The sequence below is a fragment of the Haliaeetus albicilla genome, chromosome 4 (assembly GCF_947461875.1).
Source record: "Haliaeetus albicilla chromosome 4, bHalAlb1.1, whole genome shotgun sequence".
Classification (NCBI taxonomy): domain Eukaryota; kingdom Metazoa; phylum Chordata; class Aves; order Accipitriformes; family Accipitridae; genus Haliaeetus; species Haliaeetus albicilla.
This window is the reverse complement of record NC_091486.1, coordinates 13,469,686-13,492,973: the sequence shown is the minus strand read 5'-3', so window position 1 is coordinate 13,492,973 and position 23,288 is coordinate 13,469,686. Positions and strand designations below refer to the sequence as shown.

Below are 23,288 nucleotides of genomic sequence, written 5' to 3'. Positions count from 1 at the left end.
TAGAACTCATCTTTAAGCATTCTGCTTCCTCTTTGCAAAAAGAAATCTCAATGCCATATGAAGTCAATTAAAGGAAATTTGAAGTCTGAGGCGGATGTAGGATGACCAGATGTCCCTATTTTTCAAACCATGCTGTTTTCCTATGTCTTAAGATTGAATAATCTATTTTTCATCCCCTTCTTAGAAGCCGTTCCTGCCTCTTTTGCCATCAGAGCAGTGCTGAGAAACCCATCCCACTGGCATGCTTTCCATTTGCCACTGACAGAAAAAGCCTGCCTGGGGAAAGCTCCGCTCAGCCCACAGTGGCAGCACAGGGGCAGGAATGACTGCACGCCTTTTGCGCAGCACAGCCCACAACTGGAAGGAGAGATGCCAATTAAAACATGAGCATTGCTGAATTTTTGGTGCCAAGACCAGCACTGATCTCCAGGGATGAGTCAAGAGACAGCTGTCCTCAATGGAATGAATGTTTATGGAGAAGATAAAGTAGATGAAAACTGTATTGACCCAATATTTACCAAAATTCTGGCTGGCCCCACCCCAGTTAAGTAGTGCTTACACTATTGCATCATCTTTCCTTGAGTCACGACATGATGTAGTCTGAGGGTGGTGGGGTAACGTGGACACAAACCTATGTTTGGGCACCTGACTGGAGGACATTTAGCTTCCATACTGCTCAAGCACAAGCTTCAGGCTTCCCTGGAAAGGCAGCACTTCGACACAAGCTGAGCTACACGTGTTGTTTAAGTGCTGTCCCCGGCAGGCATGCCTCCTAAGTGCTGCTCCCTGCCAGACGATGATCTGTTGCTTTCACCTAGCCAGCGTGCTGCAGACAGTTCACAGACTCGCAGAACAAGGCAAACAAGCCTTGCTTGGAGCTAGGCTAGGCCCTGTCTTTACAAGTGTTGCTCGGAAGGAGCTCTGCTTGCTTTTGGCAATGCAACCTTGGAACCCAAACTCCGAAAAATGATGAGCTTATTGGATTTTTTCAGCTTATTGCTGTTCAGTTGGCTAAGAACTATCTCTGCCTTACTCACCTCCTCCTGATGGGTCACTTACTACTCACTGTACAGTTGAGGGAAGTCAAGGCACAGTGCAGGGAAGGTTAATGTGTACACTAATTTGGGGTGCTCATCTCCCAAGAGTCCTGGCTGAAGGCCCTTCTCTTAGAGCCCTTGGGCTTCTTCATTTTTCACTGACTTCAAGCTGGACCTCACATACCTCAGTTTGGCTGGGATGCAACAACGTGGTCACAGAAACACAAGGAAGGAGCTAAGCTGTGGACAGGCACAACTCTCGTTCCCTTCCTAAAACGCACAAAGACACTGAGGTACCTTGAGCAATTTGCGACCTCGATCCTGGCCCCTTCACAGCCGCGACCACCGCAGCGAGGACGAGGGCTGTCACATGAACGTGACCTACACATACAGGAGCCTGTGCTGTCCCCATCTGAATGCTCACACAGTTGCCATGGGGACCAAGGCCCCAGTCTTCCATTTGTCGTCAGGTTTTTCACCTAATTTTAAAAGAAAAAAGGTCATTAATAGCAAGTTTACATTTCTGGAGACAGCCCCACAATAGAAATGCCACACAAAGCTGCTGGGAGGATTAAGATGCAGCTTAGATGGGAGCTGTCTGTGCTTGCGAGCAGGATTCAAAACAGAGGGCTGTTTTCAGACAATGCCGCATCAATATTTACCCTCCAAATTCCACCCCGCATACCGAACGTGTGCGTACAGGCACCCGAGCCGACGCAGCCAGCAGCACACCAGGCACAAGCATCTATCTATCTGCCACGCCACAAAACCACCACACTCCCTCATCCCACGCTGCACAGCTTCAGCCTTTCAAGCAGCACAACGGCCGATGCCGACTGTCCCCACTCCATTATGCTCCTGCCTCTGCAGTGCTTGGGACAGTTCCTGCAGGATATTTTCCCAGTTAGGGTTTGTATAACCATAGTGACCGGCTGAGACCAGGGCCTCGCTGAATTTGGCCCTGTCCAAACACGCAGTTAGAACTGGCTCCCTTTCTAAGTAGAGCCATAGCCTAAAAGGCTAAGAGGAGATGGTGGTGACTAGAATTAATGCTGAGGATCACGTAGTGGGCTAAAGAGAAAGAATTAATCTCAAGGCAATTTATAGACCAGACCACGCTGCCATCTGTTTCTTCTGCCCTTTGCTTCAAGCCTGTACAGCCCCAAGCAGGCTGGGGCTTGAGCTCCCTGTGCACTGTAAAGAAGTAAAAATACGGTAGTACTGGCAGACCAAAAGCATGAGAAACAGAACTATTTCAGCCCTGGTGAAGACCTTCCAGGAGGTAGGGTGTCAGAGCTTGCTCCTCTGTGCCTTGTTTTAACCAGCGCTGCTAAGTGAGCCCTCAGCCGAGGGCTGGGGGAGTAAGCTGCTAGGGCCCTCACCGCCAAGGCTGACTTGAGATTACTGCTGCCCGCTCCTCCTGGGATCGCTCCTGGGCCACCGCTGCCTTCTTCTGCCTGCTCCACCGCTACTGTGAAATCCAGCAACTCCAGGACCATGTCTGGAAAGCCGCCCTGAACACCCCTGCCCTGGCTTCCCCTCTGCTCCTGACTTCAGAAACACGAGGCAGAAAGACATCCACGCTGGCCCTGCCAAGGTACAACTATTTCCCTGCTACCTTGCAGGACCACAATGCCCTCTCCCCGGTGGCTCCCTCCATCCTCCCACCCCATGTCCCGAAGCGCAGGCCCTCGCAGGCGGGATGGCACGGATGGCAGCTGCCTGCAGGTGGCTCATCCCCACCGGTGTCACCCATGGGGTGGTGGGATGCTCAGCAGCTTTGGTAAAAACGCTGGCAAAGGCAACGCTGGACTTGGCCTTGGTGTCACACGCAAAGAAGGGTGAAGACAGGAAGAGGCTGGGGCCCCGGTGAACAGCCCTGGCCCCAAATCTGAGCCAGCTACCACTGACAAACCCCATTGTGCCATGCTTCACTGAGCTCTGCAGTCAGCAGGATCAGTCCCCTGGGCCGCCCCAGGGGGGAAAAGAATTTCTTCTGTTTTACAGACGAGGAAACCGAGGCCCAGAGAGGCTGCGAGCTGCTTGGGAGCCATGCAGAGAGCCAACCACAGCCACGGGAGAAGTGCATTCAAACACTCATTCTCCGAAACACGCTGTTCTGTGCTTATTCTCCAAGTCTGGCACTACGTTAAACACTCACAATGCACCTCCGGTGGGCTGTCATCTTCCCCTCTCACCCATCTACAGCAGCATCAGAAATATGCAGCCGTGGCATGGAAGTAATTTAGATCTGTTACTGCGCTCATCAGGCTGCAGTCGGGGGGTTTCAAGCATCTGTTGTAAACCTTTGTTTGCAATAGATTATCATGTCGTCATAAAAATTTGCTCTGGGCTGCAGGTTACAAGGCAAGATGCCCAGAGAAGAGAACACTGAGTTTTGTTGTTGTTGTTGAATTTGTTGTTTTAAACATGAATGCAGTCAAAAATCAATACAGTTGGGTTGCTGAAAGTCAGGGGGGAAAAAATCAAAAGAACTACTTTGAGATATTTAATACTAGATTTTTATCTCCTTTTTCCTTCTGCCTTACAAAAGTCATAATCCAAGTATTGGATCATTCCTATTCATTTCTGAGCCAGAAAGCCTTGCTGATTCCAGCAGGGAGTTCTGTTCAGAAATCAATGGTATGATATGGCCCGTGGCTTCAATTAAAAAAAAAAAGCTGACAAATAATTATTGGCTCATAAGTGATACTGGGAAGCAACCCAAAAATTAAACAAATAAGCAGCCATAACTGAAATGCTGAGATTTATAAACATGTCACGTTGTGAGTGTGGAAAGTTTTTATACTTAAGAAATTACATATGGATTATTATTCCATCTTTAAATTCATAAAAATATCTTCAAAAGAGCAAACTTGGGAAGTGGGATAAAAACCCATATGCATTGATCTTTTTCAGGAATATCTTTACAAAGCAAACCCTTTGTAGCCAACACAGTGCCCATCAGACAGAGAGGACATCTTTTAAAACACATGTGATCAAATGCCTTTCTCTCACCTCGCAATATTACCAGTTCCAGAGTTCTCGTATTTTATAAACTGCCATACTCCCACCAAAGGCATCACCTTTTTGTTTCTTCCTTGTATCATCTAAATGCTCAAGTGCAGGATCTAAAAATTCAGACTGACCCCTGCTACCAGGATATTTTCAATGTTCATTCTGATATTACAGATAAGGCTAGAAGCATTCCTTGTTCTTTCAATTCATCTATGCTCCTTCTTAGGATTCAGATGTCAACTGTTTATAACTTCGCCAAGTTTTAATTACTTCAGCTGGAAGTTTCCATGTTGGCTGTTTGATAGAAGCTGAAAATTCCTGCAAAATTTCAGTCAAAATATTTCAACCATTTCTAAAATCAAATCTAGGGAAAAAGAATGTCCATCAGTAGCAACCTTTTCCTTGAAACAAACTAGTGTTCAGAGCAAGGAACTGAACTTTATGTCCTTCTAACACCTTTTTGCAGTTCCCATGAAAAGCCATTCAAATCTGTCTAGGGTATAAAGTCCTTGGGAGGTGGGGACGAAAATTCTCAGTTTTCAGAGACTCAGAGATTTTGATCCTGGCACCTGAAGTCTTCTTTGTGCACTGGGCATGCAGTGTGGGCCAGAGCAGGGTTATCCTGGGCATTGCAGCTCTGGCTGGCTGAGCCCACATGAATTGAGAGCAGGGTAGAAATCTGCTAGACACCCCAAAAAAGGAGTGGGGAGACTGGCACTGATTAGCAAGTAAATGGGGTAGCATGGAGCAGATGCCAGATGACCAAGGTAAGGGGTTGCTGGACATGCAGAGTGGGACTGGGATGAAGAGCATCATTTGGCTCCCAGTAAGGCCTGTACACTTTATTGGGAATACTCAGTTCCTCACTTGCCAACCACCATCAACAGTGACCCCATGAGCTTGGCTAATGGAGTTTGTTAGCCAAATCTAAAGTTCCTTTCCTGCTGGTAGCTTATGTTGGCATCAGTAAGATAGAGTAGGATGTGGCTTTTTTCAGTTTTCCTAAAACCAAAAAGCACATCACTCCCTTCTCCCAAGCCTAAGAATAAACAGCATGCAATCATGTATTCAGAACTCCCTGATATGACACATGCACATACAGGAAAAAGAGGAGCAGCATGTCCAATATGTGTCCTATCATTTCTTAATGTTAAAATGTTTGACATCATTGCAACCTTAGCAATGAACCTTTAGGAGGTGCTGGGTGTTACCTGGTAGTAACATATATTAACCATTGCCCAAGGTACTAGGTTAACACTATATGATTAACCCTCTGTCTAAGGTCCCTTAATGTTAAAGCTGGAGAGTAAGAATCTGTGATACAATATAGTGCTGTACGAAGATGTGCAGACTAGCTTTGAACAAGCATGTTTGCACAAGAGCAGCAGTCAAGTTGTGTTAGTGTTGTGGTTGACTCACACAAATGCCTGGACCCTGTAGGATATAATTCAATAATATGCCAGTTCTGGCTTTAAAAGTTGCTGCATGCCAGTCTCTCAGCTGTGCCAGGACATCTGTTTGTGGGCTAGGCTGCAGAAGAGCTCACTGACATTATCTGGGTTAGGAAAAGTTTACTTGGGAGGGGTGCTTTTAATCTATGCCATGTCACACTTGACTGTGATCTCACATACAGCTGTACCAGCACAGCTGAGCGCCTGGTGCTCGGCCCAGGAAAGTGGGGTGAGAAAAGCCAGGACTTCTTAAGATGGGAACTCATCCAACTAAACTCCCAGACAGGTCTTTTTCAGGAGTGAAATTTGGCACTGGGTCACTGCATTCCCCTACCTTTCCAGTGGTCATTTGCACATGCTGTCCTAGACTCCTGCCTTTGTTGACTACGACCTTCATCGTGCACTGAACACAAGGAAATACTTGGGTATTGCTAATGTAGGTGCTTAAACGAGCCATCCCACTCCACGCCAGTGGTGAATTCATTCCAGCGAGGGGCAGAGGAGAAAGAAAAAGAAAGCACTTGCATGTGGATTTTAAACAGCTTGGCAGCCTGTCAGTCAAAGAGCAAAAGGCTGATGTATGCACCAGAATGAGAGCACCTGTATGGAAAATAATCTACAATGGAAATGCTAAAACAAATGTAAAACTAGCACCCCAAGAACAGCCAAAGCTCCTGAATATTCTGTGTGTTTTTATGACCTTGAAACAATGATCTGGAGTAGCCTGTTCCCTAGTGTGCACCACAGCAGACATGTTCAAACTAGAGGATTAACACCTCACACACCTATCAACAGACACACACATTAAGCAGGACGAGATAACAGCATGGGCAATCAAGAAGCACTGCATCCCAATTCAACACAAGAGGGTTATAAACACACAAGCCTCTGAATCCAGCAGTGAAAAACTTAAGCCTGCCAAGCTGAGGATGGATTGAAGTAATGACTAATACTTCCTGGGAAAATATCTGAGAAGTAAGGAAGATAAGGGGAATAAACATCCCAGCACCTCCAGACAGAAACAGCATACTGAAGATATAACCAATGCAGTCCTCTCTCTCTATCTACTGGACTTAGCAGTATTAACATGCTAAGTGACGTTAGATAATAACGATGGACATTAATGAGAATTTATCACCACTACCACCACCCCCCCACCCCCCCAATTTATTTAACAAGACTGGTTTTCCTCCCCAGCCACCTTGCAGGAACAGTTCAAGCAGTAGGAATTAAATTTGGCCAGACGGCTTCTGGGGATCACAGCCAGGAACTGGATATTGTCGTCAAAGGTGGGTGGGTGGGTGTGTGGGAAGGGAGCTGGAGAGCCAACTCAAACTGATTCAAGAAGAGACACTTTTTTTTTTTTAACTGCTCCATCTGATGAAGACCAGGGCAAGGAAAGAAGACCATCTCCTTGCAATATCGCGTAGATTTGGTCTTTGGTCTGCTGAAGTGACTCGCTCTCTTGGTTACACTCCCCCCTTCCCTTGTGTTCTCTAGTACATACTGTATCTTTTTGTGCCATCTGCAAACCACCCATGCATGCCTGGTTTCTCTGCTGCTCCCTAGATGCCTCTTCCTGCCAGTGCAAGACTTCTTCACCAGTGTCGTCTCCCGGTCCCAGCTCAGGGATCCAAGAGGAAAATTAACTGAACGCTGCCCAAGAACGCTGTAGTCAGCTAATCTGATTTCCCCGATGTGCAGGGAAGCCAAGGAGATGGCACAGACTGTGGAGCCGCCCTGAGAAAGCTCAAGTTTCATCTGGGGCTTACATGGTTCTCAGCAGTAGCCCAACAGCATGATCCAATCTTCTTCACTCAAGGCATGGGTGGGCACGAGGAGGACTGAGCGATTGTTTTGGGATCCCTCTTTTGGAGCAAACAAATCCATTTGGGGTCTCTGTGTTCTAAACAAGAGGCTGTGCACAGATAATGGTATGTGCCACTGGGCTCTCCATGCTCTCCCATCAGTCCTCACCAGGCTGCCACACACTGACTTTCCCTCTCCCCTCTACACATACGCACACACTCACACCCCAGTATATATAACATATTTCCACTCCTTCCACTTACTGGGCACTCAGTAATATTTTGAGTCCACAGGCTCATGTTGGAGCTGTCCTCAATGGTGGTGCATCGCTTCTGCTTGTTATCCCAGCCACAATAGGGGTCTCTGGCTCCTAGGCATTCCCTGCATGTGTAAAGAGAAAAGATTAAAGCTCTTTAAGACTGTCTAGCTCTGAAGACACGTATACAAGTATAGTGCTTGTATATGACAGCTGTCAACTGCACCGAGGCTCAGCAGAAGAAACTATTTCTTCTAAGCAGAGGTTTACCTGCTTGGAAGGGGAGAATGGCTGAATAGAAGGGTGATAGGACACAAAGCAAATATCACTCATAGAAGCTGTAGATTAAAAATCAGTTCACTCCTCTCCAAGGCCTAGGGAAAGAAAATGACTTTACAAATTTTAGTCAAAGAACACTTGTCATTGAGATATCTTTGTGCCCACATGTAATCACTCAGCAGGCCAAATCTCACACAAAGCAACCTCTGTGAGTATGTTTTCTGACACTGTGTCCATCCAAAGGGGTTAGACAAGCAGAATTAGCCAATGGACCAGTAATAAAGGCTTTCTATTAGTCTTGGCCTTTGCTGGAACAATGGTTTCATTTATAATCCCAACATCAAGATGTCAGTTTGGAAAAGTCACAGCAGAACATTATTTCTAAGCTTTTGGCTGCTTTGAACACTGCCGTATTCATTTTCCTCCTGAATCCATATTTACAGGCTAAGTGTGTGTTCCCAACATGTGAGCTGCTAAAGAAAAATAACTAGGGTTACTACTGCCACTAAACAGAGAAGGTCGGTCACAGAATTAGTCTGTACTGATAAAATTCAGCTGTATTAGTTGTTCCCATGAGTTGATTTCAAATTGTTAATTTTCATTAAGAAAACATAACAGTACAAGCCACATCATGCATGTATTAGTGAAAGACAAAGAAGAGAGGACTAAAACTAAAAAGATTCGCAACATTATTTTTTATTCCAATGATCCATTCTCTTCTATCACACAAAAGGCTGATAGGATCTTTCCGAAAGACCCAAATGATTTGAAAACTGCCAATTAGACAGCAGCAAGGGACCAAGGGGAAAAAATCAGTTCAAGAAGCTAAACAGGAGAGTAATAACATTTTTTCTAAGGGTAGGTATCAGTATGATAAATGAAACATCAAAAAAAAAAAAAAATCAAATGCAATGAGATGTGAACTGTTGCCTCCCAGAAATCTTTGAAATCCTATTAGCCTGTAATCAGCTGCAAATGAAAAAGCAAGTCCCTTAAGCACAGCTCAAAACACTCTATCAGTCTGTTCTGACTCCACAGCCATTTGCCCCAAAGTAAACACTAGACTGTTTTGCTGTCTGATACCCATTGCTTTATATATGTGTGTGTGTATATATATATACATACACATGTGTATATATTATATTTTAATTAGGAATTTCCAGTTTGCTCCTACATGGCAACTCCTATATTTCCTCTACTAAAGATTTCACACACAGACTTGTAAGGAACTTTATCTTTCATGCTTAGGAAGGTAGTTACAATGACTACCTCTACTACATTTTTCCTTCAGCTGCTTCAGCACACCCAAGGAAAAGGCAAAGATGACTTTGCCCCAGCCCCAGGCAACAGAACATCAAATATTTGCCTAGAAAAGACTCGGGATCCTCAGTCCAAGGACACAGAAGGGACACGTGCTGCTTTGCTCATTATTCTGGCTAAGGACCCCCATCCTGCTGTTTTGGCAGCCCCCACCGCCCTCACCTATGACCTGGGGCTGCCACCACATCCAGAGCTGCCTTTGCCATCTAGCAGTCCCTCGGCAAGGGCAGCACCGAATTAATTATGGAGCAGACACCCGGGCATCTGCCCACCCTCTCGGCAACTTCAGGAAGAAACTGGGCAGTTTCTAGACAAGAAGAAGAAGAAGAAGAAGAAGAAGCAGAGAAGCAACGGAGGGGGGAAAAAAAAGAAAAAAGCCCCTGCTTTTAGTTAGAGCGCCTTTTGGTCAGGCTTTCAGACCCTGACACCGCGTACACGCTATTGTTTCTAACTGCATGAAGCCATTTCGCTGGGCACCCAGCGAGTTGAGAGAGGTCATTGTAATTCATAACAGGGAAGGCTGTTGTGAGCATCACCCTATTATGATACACATTTTCTCTGAATTTAATTTATAGGAAAACATGTGCTGCATAAATTCAGGAAATAATCTCCATATGTTCTGTGCTGCAGCCCTCAGCCACTCCGCAGGCTGCAATATATCCCGGTTAGGCACTGACCACTTTGCTGGCACTATCATAATGTATGTCATGTAGCTAATGTGCTGCTCTTGGCTGAGAGTGGCAAGCTACAGATCCCTAACGGTGCACTCAATGAATCACAGCCTGCGGTCCCCTGCCGCCGCCACTGACCCCCAGCTGATGGGCCATCAGTAACCGAGCTGCAGAGCCGCCAGAAAGCCATGATGCTGGGCCCCGGGAAAAGCCCGGTGCAGTGCTTGTTGGCGGGGAGCTACGTCCATCCCGCGCTCTGCATCCTGGGTGTAATGAATTCCTACCCAGCCTGGGCTCTGCTGGGTTGTCAAAACGCGCACTCTGTAATTTAACAACCATCAAAGTCCGGGACTTCTCCCCATCTGATGGCAGGCCCTCAAAACCATTTGAAATCTAAAAACAAAATAGCTATGCTGGTTGCCTCCCTTCAGGATTCAGAGCCCACTCATCTGCCTCAACTCTGGTGAGAAACCTATTATATCAGCTGACAGCGATAAACTTAAGGGTGAGGAGGAATGTATTTACTTACACACAATTTGCTCCATTTTTTTTTCCCTTTTGTAAGCAGGAAAAGCATTACAATGTGCATTACTGCAAGAGAATAACATTTCTGGCAAATACTTTAAGTGAACACTTCAAAATCCACCCTAATTTATATCCTTACCATATCTTTAGAATATATGTCACTATTTATGTCATTAAAAGATAAAAGCACACCAGCAAACACACACACCAAAAGACAAGTACAGGTATGCATACATGCATGCACAGATCAAAATGCTTCAGAAATATGCTGTCATTCTTAGTAGACCAGGCACCACGGTGTGGAAAAAATGTAAAGATATCACAGCATTTCCCTGTGCTCAGAACACAAATTGAAACGTTTACATGTAAATACCATTTCGTATTATGATACCACTGAAAAGTCTCACACAGGCTGTGGGACCCCAAGTCTCTGAGGGCAGTATTTAAATACTGTGAAATAAGATACAAAGGAGTTTACATGCTATAATGAAATTCTGATGTTTCAAAGGCAATGGGACTCCTGCCACTGGCTCGGTAGGGCCAGATTTCATACCATACGTACAGGGAACACCACACTTAGGTCTCCTCCGTGGCAGGCTGGGAATGACTCAAGGAACTAATGACACACTATTGTCTCCCATCGTAATTCACACAGGTAGAGGGAACCTATTATCCTAGAAGACTACCCAAGCATAGCAGGTTAACACTGGCTATATTAATGCTAATGACTCAGTTAATGAAATCCCACAAAGTGGGATGCTTGTGGAAGTAAGACAGTGATGATACCACACGGTCTGTGTCCCCAGTTCCCCTCTGGCTGTCTACTAATTGTAGTGTATTCGGTGAGGACTCAGGAGAATACCTCTTGACGGATATCTAAGAGGTTGGATTTATTATGACAGGGCATTATCATCAATTGCGATTCACTTTAATTCATTGCCTCGCAATAAATGTCTTATCTGAGGCATAAAGGCATACACTGAAAATGCTCAATTGAAAAACAATTTCATTTGTATCTCCTATTCAAGGTATTTTTTTCTCTGGTTCCTTATTCTCACTTACCAAGGACATTTGCATGAAAATAAGATCTTACTCATAAGAGCTCACCTGCTGCCTTCTGTTTGGGAGCTGTAAGCCTCCTTGTTGTTGGCTGTTGCAATCATTTCTACAGCAGTGATCTGGGATAACACAAAGGATTAAGAGTCTGCAAGTGGGGCACTATCCACAGCCCACTGAAGTCAATGGAAACTCTTACCTATGACTCAAAGGAGTTTTTATGGGGCCTTTGAAGCCTGGCATTGCTGAGCCTTCACTAATAACATGTGCTGTAAAAAGGCTTCTGCTTCCAAGATGCTGGTCCTGCCCAAGATCTCCTTTCTTGTAATAGCCTGAATGACGTCTTCTTTCAGAATCTTCATTAAAGCTTAAACGTCTGTAGTTCAAAAGTTTTTCATTCCCTCTTTCATTTCCTCTGGGTCTAGATAACTTCATCTTTTGGTCATTTTTCCCTGAGAGTTAAAACTTCAGACTGTGTAATAAATGGATCATCAAATCAATAGAACCAGACCCAAGACATTAGGCTTTGACAGACCAAAGGGAAGAAAGAATTACTAGAGCGCCTTCCCATTCTTACTACCAGACAGAAGACACACAAAAACGCCATTTTGTACCAAAAGCCACAAAACTGTCATCCAGAGCATTCACACTGAAGGACTCTGCTCCTCTCATCTGCCAGGACGTGCTTGCTCTCCCAGTTTTTGTTTCCTCTCTTTTCATTTACCTCTTTCTCTCTCCTCTTTGATGACTTAAAGCAAACAGGAATGGAACGACAGGACGTGATGATCTGCAGAGGTAGGGCTCTGCAGGGCAGACCCAAAGACTGCGAAGCTCCCTTCCCAAACTGTGTTTGCTCACAAAACCCTTGCGCCAGGAGAGGGTTCTGCATTTTTGCTGGTGAGTTAGGAACCTGCAGTGAACATCACGTTTGCCAGGGAGATACGATAACTGTCACAGCACCTGGTCCTTTAAACCCCCATGGCCATCACCGGTTAGTTCATGAGAGGCACAGAGATAGCAGCGCTATCAACTGGTGCGGTGCAAACATTTATAAGCCTGATCCTGCAAGGCACTGAGCAACGCTCATCTGTGCTCAGCATCTCAGGAGCATGGGGAGCACCAGAGTTCACCTTGCTTTTTTGGGAAATAAGAACTCAGAATTTCACACTGGTTTGTTGCACTCTTTGAGCAGTTAACGCCGAGGGAACAGCCCTTTGCAAGCAATAAGGGGGTCTTAGCTGTGCCTGTTGCAAGCATGAGGCTGTTTGGCAGACAGGCATTTCCTGACAAGGTTAGCTTACTGTCCCATTGCTATCAACCTGCAGAGGGGATGAACTAAACAAATAATCATATTAGCTTCCAGCCAACCAAATCATAATTACTGACAACCTCAATAGCCTGTGCAAGGAAGAGTGGACTTCTGTCTTCCCTAAAGCCAGATGGCATGAAAAGAGAAGAATAAGAATCAAAAGGATGTTCGTGGCTTAAGAAAACAAGATTAGAAAGGGGGAAAAAGCACCAGACCTTCAAACAATTCCTCCAATTTTGATACCTTTAAAAATTCAAACTGTAGAGATGAGTTAGTGATCTGTACAAATCCATTATCTTTCCCCACTGAGAAGAGAAGCCAAGTGGAACTGAGCTGCTTTAGTCAGATGCTGGTCAAGTAGCAGCTTCATTTCTCAGCTCGTGAATACAGCATATTCCATGCCAGATGCTGCTGCCCTTTCCTCAAGATGAGTAGCCACATACTTCATAAGCAATTAATGGGGCTATTTGTGGAGCAAGGCACTACTCGGGAAGAGCGTACTACAGCTCACAGGTACCACCACTGTGAGGGCTCCAGTTGATGTTAATCTGGACAGACAAGGTTTGGTATTTTGGCATTTGATATTGGACGCAGAGGCAGAGAAGCTGAAGTGTGCATGTGTTGTGTATGTGTGTAATTTATCACCCACACATGCTTAGCATCAGTGATTGCTGCTCTGCACATGATTTGTTTTGAATGCATAAATTAAAGCCAAGGTGTAAAACGACCTCTAAAACTGAAGTCTGCTTATGAGCCAAACACATGTAACTTATTTGAAAGAAGCAGTGCACAGACAAAGGATTTTCAGAGGCAGTTTCACCTCATTTTCCTTTCCACATCAGGGACCTTGGCTTGCTAGTTTCCACCTCCTGCCCTACCATTTTCAATACCACTTTAATCGATTGTGGTTTATAGATTATGGCCTCACGCAATCTACACAACAAACTATTCCATTTTTTACTTTCTGACATCCCATTCCATCATCTTTTAGCAACAGTGACTTCTTTATTGGATAGGTGTTTATTTTTATTTTTAAAGCTGTGAAATAAAACAACATTGCATTTATTCAAATATGAAGACTAATGCCACCCTGAGAAAAATTCTGATTAAATCTGGATTTATGTTTACATCAGTAAAGCAGGTTATTAAAAAAAATGAATAAGTGTTCCTCCACAAACACTATTGGAAACTCTTGTCACTGTGCCAAACAAAGCTGACCTCTAATAAAAACAAAAGTACAGAGGGCCTCTGACTACCAGTGATGGGATCAGTCATCCACAAGAAAACTCAGATACTATTAAAGTCCTAATGAAAGGAATAGCCAGAAGGAATTCCTGAACGCAGGGCATGTTTGTCTGGATTGCGAAGCACAACCATTTCCTAGCCTCAGCAGGCTTTTGAGCCTTAAGAAAACATGCCCCCCAGGGCTGCCATATGGAAAGAGGCAGAGGGGACTAGACATCCTTTTGGAAAGGCAGCTTGGGCAAATCAGTGCACTCAAGTGTTATTCCCTGTCTCTGCCCTGTGTCAGTCAGTGTCTGGAGGCGACTGTCAGATTAAGATGTGCTCTGCTCCTGCATTTCTGCTCTGGGGCTGCAGATCTGAGACTTCTGTGTGAACATGGCAAATTCCTGTAGTCTGGTGGCATAGGTAGATACAGGAAAGAGGGTGGTTTAGGTAAGAGCAAATCCACTGTAAGGGGCACAGACAGGTGCTTTATGTAGCCTCTGCAAGATGCTGATGATTTAAGAACACAAATTATGCTAAAATGGAAACTTAGGAAGGGAAAGAAAACTGCGAAGGTAGGAAACTTGGAAAGAAATGTGAGTGATGATAAAGAAACCTGAAAACAGTCTACAGTTGCTCACCCAGGCTGCACAAAGCAATCCATATTCAAGCAGCTCCTTTGTGAAAGCTGGATTTTGTTAGGCTCTGGGTAATTATTTTCTGCTCAACAAGATGTAGATTCAACCAGACAGAGCCTTTGTAGATTAATGTATGTTGAAAAAGGCAAATAAATATTAGACCACCTACTACACCCTGAGGATCTAACACATCTCTTGTCCAATGCAGAGCTATTTTAGCATTGCATAAGGGCCAAAATGGTCCTGCCAACATATTCCCCATTGCTTTTTCCCATGTAGTTATAAAAATGCCATCAAGCAATGTCCATTCCACTTTTTAACAAGAGACAACATCACTTAAGTAAATGGATATTCTTGAAATCCAGCCCTATCCCTTTGCAGACTGGAGTGTTCCCATAAATCTACAGTACTTAGGTATTTTGACATGTAAAAGACACCAGACAGTACAATATTATGTTTTTCTACAACCCATACATATTTTATGTACTTATATGTACTTAAATTTAAACTTAAACCAACAATAACAAATTTGCTTTGGCTCCAGATACTTCCTCCTCCCCAAGCAGGTAAAACAGCCCATCTCCTAATAAAAAGTTAATGATGCATCTGTAGCAATATATTCATTCAGTATTAACATTGGACACATTTGTGTTTTACATTGCAAATGCTGACTGGAAGTTTGAGACATGAAGCAAACCACCCATGGCAGCAGTAAGGCTGTAGACTTCGCATCAGGAGCCATATCACTGAATATGACCATTGCCTAGAATACAAATCTTATGACATAATGTAGGGTTCAGCGTTCGGAAGATCTCGCGATGTCACGGAAAGTTAGAGGGTTAGTCGCAGCCTTATGATGTGTCTGTAATCCCACCTATCCTTGTTAGTATAAAAGGAATTGACTGCGCAATAAAAGGGGGAAGTTGGTGCTCACACTGTGTGTTATCTGTCTTTTTCCCTGATCTGGGGGGTGATCAGTGATCTAATCGTGGCACCTTGATATGCGGCAAACGCTACAACATAATAGTAGCAAATTGCAAGAATTGACAGATGCAATGGATATCTGCCCTGGGGCTTGCTGGTAGCTTTAGTTATTAATCTTGTTTGTATAACAATAGCATCAATGTCATCCTAACATTACATATTCCAAGAAAACTACCTGCTTTCCTGTCAGTCGCCACTGTGTTGAAACTAATTTCACATAGCCCACCTAGCAGGCATCAGATGGTAATGACTTTTAGACACCATTGATCTGAGTTGGCCTAAAGCCAGCCTGCTAGAGGTAAAAGGATCCATACACTAAATCGTTCCCGATCTTGCGAGCTAAGTCATGTTGGCAGCACGCTTTAAAAATAAGGAGCAAACAAAAGCCCTTGGCACATTCAACCCCCCCGCTTTTTCCTCCCTCCTAGCAAATCCAAAGCCCCCCAAAACAAACTGGCAACCTGGTCATGATAGTAAGGAGACAAAAGGCACTGAGCCCTGAAATTAGCTGATTTTGTTTGGCTTTTCTGAAGTGACCTTCATCTGTTTCAGCAGTAGTATAACCCCAGACTCTGGCTACTGCTAAATTCCCCTTCTGCCACAGTACCATTCACTTGGGGCCATTTACATAGTTTGGAGCTAAAAGTGGGAGCCTAAAAGTGTACAGGCAGCTTAAAATGAATGTAAAGCTTGTCATCGGTTTAAGCATTTAATAGAAATGGGAAAAACTGTAATAATTCATCTGGTTCAGAGCAGAGCCCCTTTCCACTCTTTCATCCCTGCGTCCTCTCTTTTTCAGTGATGAAAACACCAGCAATTTCAGCACAGGCTTATTCCTCAAACTCAGCCTCTTGCTGGTTTCCCTACTGGCCCCACATTGCATTCCTCTCCTCCCTGTTATTTGTGATTCCTTCATACTTAAATGACATCTACAAAGTATGCTATTTTCTTTCTTCCATGCCATTAAAGATAATGTCAAATAAGATGAAACTGAAAACCAATCTCTCTGGTATCTCACTGGAAACATGCCCCTGCTCCCTACATTACCGCTTACCCTTGCCTTCTTTTTTTCCAATTTCAGACACATGTGGCTACGTCCCTTTCCCAGACAGTTCAAATGAAGCTCTTCAGCTGCTATCCTGAAATCCAGGTTTCTTAGACCTGTACCATCCCCTCAAATCCTTAAGGTCCATATCCTGCAAATAGTGTCGATGCGTTTAACTTTACATATATAAGCAGTTACATTAAAGAAAATGGGAGTAATTGCCTGCTACAGCAGATGCAAATGTGTTTTCAGGATAGAGAAAATGGTATAATTTCGTACTTCTATTTAAAGAACACAGATCCATTTCATCTACCAAACTTCATTCTTTCCAAGAGCTTTAGTGATCGTGGTTCTGTTTGATGTCTTCATTCTCAGTCAGTGGGAGTCTCGCTATTTACTTAAATGAAACCAGAATGCCAAACCAGATGTTTAGTGATTTATTCTGATGTATTATTGGGTACCGTGGATGACAAAACATTGGGCTGAGCACTCTCCTTTCTGCCTATGAAGTCTTCCAAAGCTTTTCAACGTTATTGGTGGCACAATAATTAGCTAATTCCCTTAATTTTGGAGAGGCCGTATCAGCCAAAGCAGATGGAAATTGATGATTAAGCTTGATCACAACATTTTTGTAGGCTGTTACCTTTCCTTTTGCTTCTGTTTTTAAAAGGATGTTCAATGCCCTGGATATTTTTTAAAACTCTCAGGGAGAAGATTTTCAAAACAAAATCTGGGCCAGATTTTCAACAGCCTCAGCTCAGAAGAAGGGGCTGGATTTTCAAGGTCTTTGATGAACAATCTGTCCATCAGCGTTACCTCAGCAATCTGCTGGATGCTGGGCTTCACTGAACAAGTCCCTGCTTTGTTGCCTCCCCTACTGCTTTTAACATTTTCTCCCCCGCGCTTTTTACCCAACAATAGTTCCTTGTTTGTCCTTTGAGGAATTATCATCATTCTGATGAAGAGGTCAGAGGATTTCCAGGCCATATTCAATTTACTCTTTCCCCCAAACTGGGAAATTTTTAGATCTCTTCCCAGACCGTATTATTCCTCCAATTAAGTTCCCCAGCAGTTTCACTCCTGAAATCTGGCAATTCTGTAATTCTGGTTTTGCAGTCCTAAATTCAAGTGCTTCATTCCTTTGTTACAGAGGATTTTGCACCATATAAGGAGTAAAAACCAGGATAAAATAACAATAACCACGAAAGCAATCCTCCATACGATATCTCAACCCCCTTAAAGTATAGTGTGGACGTGGTACAGGGACCATGCTTGGAGCTCCAGTTTTGCACTTGGGAGAGAGAAAGACAGCACAAAACTCTCTGTTTCTTTACGGCGGCTGCTGACCCTTTTCTTCCAAAAACTCCCTGGCGCCATTTCAGGAGTTACTCACCTATACGTACTTAGTTGTCTGATCACTGGCCCAGAGCTATTTAGAGGTGAATTGTGTTTCTCACACAGATCTCAAGTCAGCAAATAAGAGTACTTGTCAGCTGAGTCATTTGTGCTAGCTTTGCATTAAGCACCATGGCTGGAGGGGATGTACGGCAGAATTTAGGCCAAGTAGGAGGGCAAAAGCTCAGCATCACTCAACAGCAAACTCCATGCAACCGGGTCAAAAAAGCAGGCAGAGTTCAAATGAGAGCATGTCATAGCTTCATGAAAGAAGATCTGGCTCTCCCGATAGCCTCGGAAGCAGGAGTATCTCCACTGGCATGAGGCTGACCTGAGGTGTCACTCACACAACCTGATGGGGTACCCACACGTGAGCACAGCATGACAGGGAGAGGACAGGCAAGACAAACTATTCTCAGAACCACACTGTACACCCCAAAATTGCAACCTGTGGCATGCGAAGTGCAAATTTTATGCAGAAAACTGGATGGAGGAAAAGGAAAGCATGAATATCAACATAAAGTCCATTAAACTGCTCAGGACAGGGAGAGCAGAAAAGGTGGGTATTCAAGAGACCATCTGGTCTCATTCCCGAACACATTTTCTTTTCCTCATTTGAATGTGTAATCAAAAAAATGTCTACAAAATCACTCCAAGGTCTGCCTCTGGGTTTCTGTCTGCTCAGAGGCCCATGGTCCTGATGCTGCAAAGCTGCAATACAAAGAGATCACAAAGTGTTCCCTGCAACAACCAGCTTCATTTTCCTACCTGTTCGATTGCAGTTCCTAAAATTAATAATCTCACCCCGCTCTTTGAAAAGATTACTAAACTACCCCTACAGATAGGCCCTGCCTGAAAATAATGGTCCAGATCTGAAGTCCTCACGTCTCTAAAATTCAGATTCAGGATTTTGTTCAGACACATTCTAGAGAAATGGTGGTGTCGGTGATAAAGCTGCTGTGCTCCTCTCCAAATATCCCTCCCCAAAGCTTGGGGGCAACTTGAGGTAAAAATCCAAGCTCATTTGAAAATTGTAGGGAGGTTACAAAGATTTCAAAGCCATGCAAAATCCAGCAGCAAGCACAGCCAAGCTACCACCCAGCAAAGCAGCCTTCAAAACACACTGCATGTTCAAAGGGCTCGTAGGTTTTCCTCGTGTTGGGCATCTTCCTAATAGTCTCCAGTGAGAGTGGGGAACGGCAGCACTGAAGCACAACAGTAAAACACATGCACAAGGCAAGGTCCCTGCAGCCAAGTCCAGCCTGTAAATTTGGGCAGCTGACATTACAGATGTTTTCCCATTGCCCTGTTGCTAAGACTGGCTGTTCTGAAAAGACAGATTGAGACAGGTCAGTGGGCACACACAAAACACTGCTCAGACACCTAGAAATATATTGGGTCAATGAACTACACCAAGACATGGGACTGAGTTTCTGGTCACCATTTAAGAGATTAAATTGATGCCGTGTCAATAAACAAACAGTAAAGGAGATTGCAGAAATCTTTTTCCCTTTCCATCTCTTCCCTTCGCTGCTACTTTTTCCTCTGCCCCATTTCTGAGCCTCAGTACCAAGCCCCAAGGTTTTAAAGCAGCACAGCAGCAAGGATTGCTGGAGGGGATCAATGCTAGGATCAATTTTCTCTCGATACATGATAGCCTGTTCCAGGGAGAAGGGAGAAGGCAGGGTGAAGGCAAGAGCTCTATATCAGCAATCACGAACCCACATCAGCCCCCACGGTGTAAAAGGCTGCAAAGTTTCCTGATAACATAGGGCAGAGCCAAAGAAAACAAACAATGTTGTGGTATTCCTGCCTGGGAGGCACAAATTCTCCATCACCTCCAAGCTTCCTGAGCCCCCATCAAAACGATTACATTATAAAAACTGCTGAAACCAGAGCTTTTCAGGGAGACCAGTCAAGAAGTCACAGCACAACAAAAAAGTAAGCGGGGGGGTGTTGTAAGGGTGGGAGCCCTTCTTCCCGTGGTGGCTGTATATTGGCATGTATTAAACATAGACACAACAATAAGCAATAAATCACAGCCCAGGAGAAGTGCCAGGTGGAATGCACTGGAGGAAATTAAAACATCCTTCTCGATACAGTTCAGTATTGAAAGAAGTACAAAGGAGGCCAAGTTGACTTATCACCTACATAGCCAGGATGCTAAGGGCAAAAAGGGTTCCAACATTTGCAGCTGAAAAATTTGCAGTTGAATAATTTCCTACAAAGAGCTTAGCTTAAAAAGTAATAATAATATAACAAACATCCTTTTAAACAAATAAATAAATAAATAATGGCCTTCCTTGGCGTTCCTAAGTTTTCTTCCTTTTTTCCTCCTTTTTTCAAATGCACAGTCCCTCCACGAGACTCAGCCACGGGGCAAAGGATCCACTGCAATGTAAACAAGTACACTAGCTGGCCGGCACCTGAATTCAGCAAATTCTGACCTCCCACATCGCCAAACGTATGCACCCACCATGCTGTCAGGTGACTCTACCTCATGTACTTTGGTATTGCCCAGTGGCTGGCTTAAATTGCCTAAAAGTATCATGAAAGCAGTCAAGAGAGGCAGAGTTTGAGTCTCCATTCCCCAAAGAGCTGGACTGCTTCCTTATTTCACTGAAAAATGCCTCCAGAAACTTTGTGTTAGAAAAAAACGGTATTTGTACACAAGCTTGCCAGTAATTTCAGCCAGGACTCAGTGCCGTACAATGCATAAAACTGAGGCTGCTTGCGGCCACCAGCAGGCAAGGGAACTTCTTTGGAGCCCGGTTTTTGTTAAGCTTATACTAGCAGGGCACTGCCCTGCAGCCCACAGGTCCTAAATTGATGGTGCTCCTGTGGGGTACCCCCACCCATCTGCCCTCCAGGCACCGCTGCTTTTTCCCTGCTTGTCCCTTTTTTAGGCAGTTGAGCAAACCTCCACCATTTGAGTTTTAATGGAAGTGTCATACAAAGTACTTACGCAGGCTGAAACTGGGACACGATCTATAAATTACCGGAAACCTGAACTCAGGATGAGGAAAAGAAAGAAAAGGAAGAGCTCATTTCTCTTGAAACTGGATCATATATATGTATATACACATAAATATTCTCAAACTGAAACTCTCCAGGACAGCCTGAAGAGGACAGCTGTTATGTTCTACCTTTTTAAATCTCTGCTTTTAAGGGCTGAGGACAGGATGGCATTTTCCAACTGTGGTTCTCTTTCTCTTACTAAACACTTTTGTGTCAGCCTGTCTGTATAAGCAACTAAACCTTTACACATTAAACACTTCTGTGTCAAACTTGCAGTAATGACCAAGTTACATTTTCTGAAAGGGATAATTAAGAGGTTCAGTGAAAATAGAAAGAGCTGGTATTTTTATATTTAGACAGACATGAATTTAGTACAAGCTGATAGATAAACACTACTTGTTGAAAATAAAATGATGGTGACATTTTCTGTATCAGGTTTTTTTTTGGCAAGAGAACAGGGACATCTTGCAGTAGGCCACGAAAGAGGGAATCCGTTTGGACGTTGCTAACAAAATCCTTCCTCTTGTCTAGCACAGAGGACATCAGTTTCAGACAAAACTCTAGTCAAGGAAAGCAAGCAAAGGCAAGAGAGGAAAAGGAAGAATGTTTTTAAGAGATGTAAACAAGCAGTTACCCACAGCAGACCCCACTACACACTCAGGGAGATTATTTGAGCATATGTCTCCATCAGTTGGTAACACACTCTTTCACCTGCTTAAATGGGGGGATACCATTTGGATGCAGAAACCTTCTACATACATTTCTGGGTGGAACACTGCTCCGGAGCCAGCCAGCTCCGGCTGACAGCTAAAAAAGGTCTTTTTTCCTACTCCCTTTAAAAGGTACAATCAAGGCACAGAATCTACCCAGGTGTAAGGGGTGTCACACATAGTTGAGATGAGCTATTGGATTCCAAAAGCAATAACAAGTTGCCATGCAGCCCAGCCCTGCCTCATCAGATGTTTGTGAGGTGATCACGCGGATAAGCCAGGATATGCTGGCTGCAACCCAAATTCAGAAACCTGCAGCCATACTGCCAATAAGAACTACTAGCAAAACACATGGAGTTAATAAAAGCAACACGGAAATGTCAAGTTAAAAAAAAAAGCAGTAAATATTGCAAGCCTTTCCTTGGTAAACATACAATTAATTTCTGATGAGGACTAATTAATATTTACCAAAAAAAATATTGCTCATTCTCATTGCTCCTGTCATGAATGTATCTATCAGGAGATGCACTTTCAACAGTGTCTTTTGTCTTGTAGTGATGAAAAAAAGCCTTCTAAACTGAATCAGACTATAATATGTTTCCCTGGTGCTTTTCTTTTTAACCTGAAGTGGAATATATCAGAGCTGTAAATTTGCTTACCCTTCTGTTCTGTACATGGAGCATCTCTCCAGAGGAATTTTAAGCACTCCATTATTTAAGCCCACAAAGAGCGACCTGTCGCTGTGCAGGATTTGGAGACTCTTGATTGCTTCCCGTTGTCCATCGGGGAGGATCTGCATTTCCTCTAAATAACAGCTCCTTAGGCTCCTGTTAGTGCTAGAAAGGGCCTTCAAGATGGTGCCGTACTCTAATGGAACAAGAAACAAGACATGAGTAAATCTTGGAGGCATTGACTTCATTTCATACCTGCCTAAAGAGGGAAATATTAATGTCATCTTTACACAGCCACTTTAAACCTAGTTCTGGGTCACCTGCTGCATGTGGTAGAAAGAGCTCCAGCTACATCGTTACAATCCTCAGCAGTTCTCAGACACTCCAGAAACCACCTGTGAATGCATTTCAATGAGAATCCAGAAGGATGTGAACCATCTGGAGAGTGAATACCTGGAAATATTTCCCAGTTGGAGCACTGAGGCAGAAAAGATTCTGCTCCCCTTACCAGTGAGTTATACAGCAAGGTGACCTGAGATAGCAGGGATCATTTCTGGTGCCTCGAGTCTGTATTTCTTTTGGTTTATGGAGCAGATCGGTGTGATTTGATGCCATGACAAATGACAACAGATGCAGCGGCCCTGCTGGAAATCTCAGAGGTCTCCGTAATGACTGCATGGGTCACGGATCTAATTGATCCTCTTCCTGGAAGAAGCCGTCCTGCCAGCTTGACAAGGGGATGTCATGGCATGAGCTGTGCATACACAGAAACTTATATGTTTGTCTTCACAGTGCTCTTACCTAAACAACTTAAAGATGTGATAAACTGTGGGAGTTTTATGCTGGGGAAAAGGGGGCAACCACACCAT

At 44.1% G+C, this 23,288-nt stretch overlaps 1 protein-coding gene across 4 annotated transcripts in view; it reads right to left on the bottom strand.

Annotated features, from left to right (window-relative positions):
* SEMA5B (semaphorin 5B) overlaps positions 1-23,288 on the bottom strand; it is a 282,708-nt gene that overhangs the window by 37,615 nt on the left and 221,805 nt on the right. For all 4 annotated transcript variants that reach the window (XM_069780967.1, XM_069780963.1, XM_069780966.1 and 1 more), the window contains 3 exons: positions 22,408-22,615; positions 7,579-7,696; positions 1,335-1,516 (listed from right to left, as the gene is read on the bottom strand). In XM_069780967.1, the coding sequence (XP_069637068.1) occupies positions 1,335-1,516; positions 7,579-7,696; positions 22,408-22,615 (508 nt within the window). The remainder of the gene's footprint in view (positions 1-1,334; positions 1,517-7,578; positions 7,697-22,407; positions 22,616-23,288) is intronic.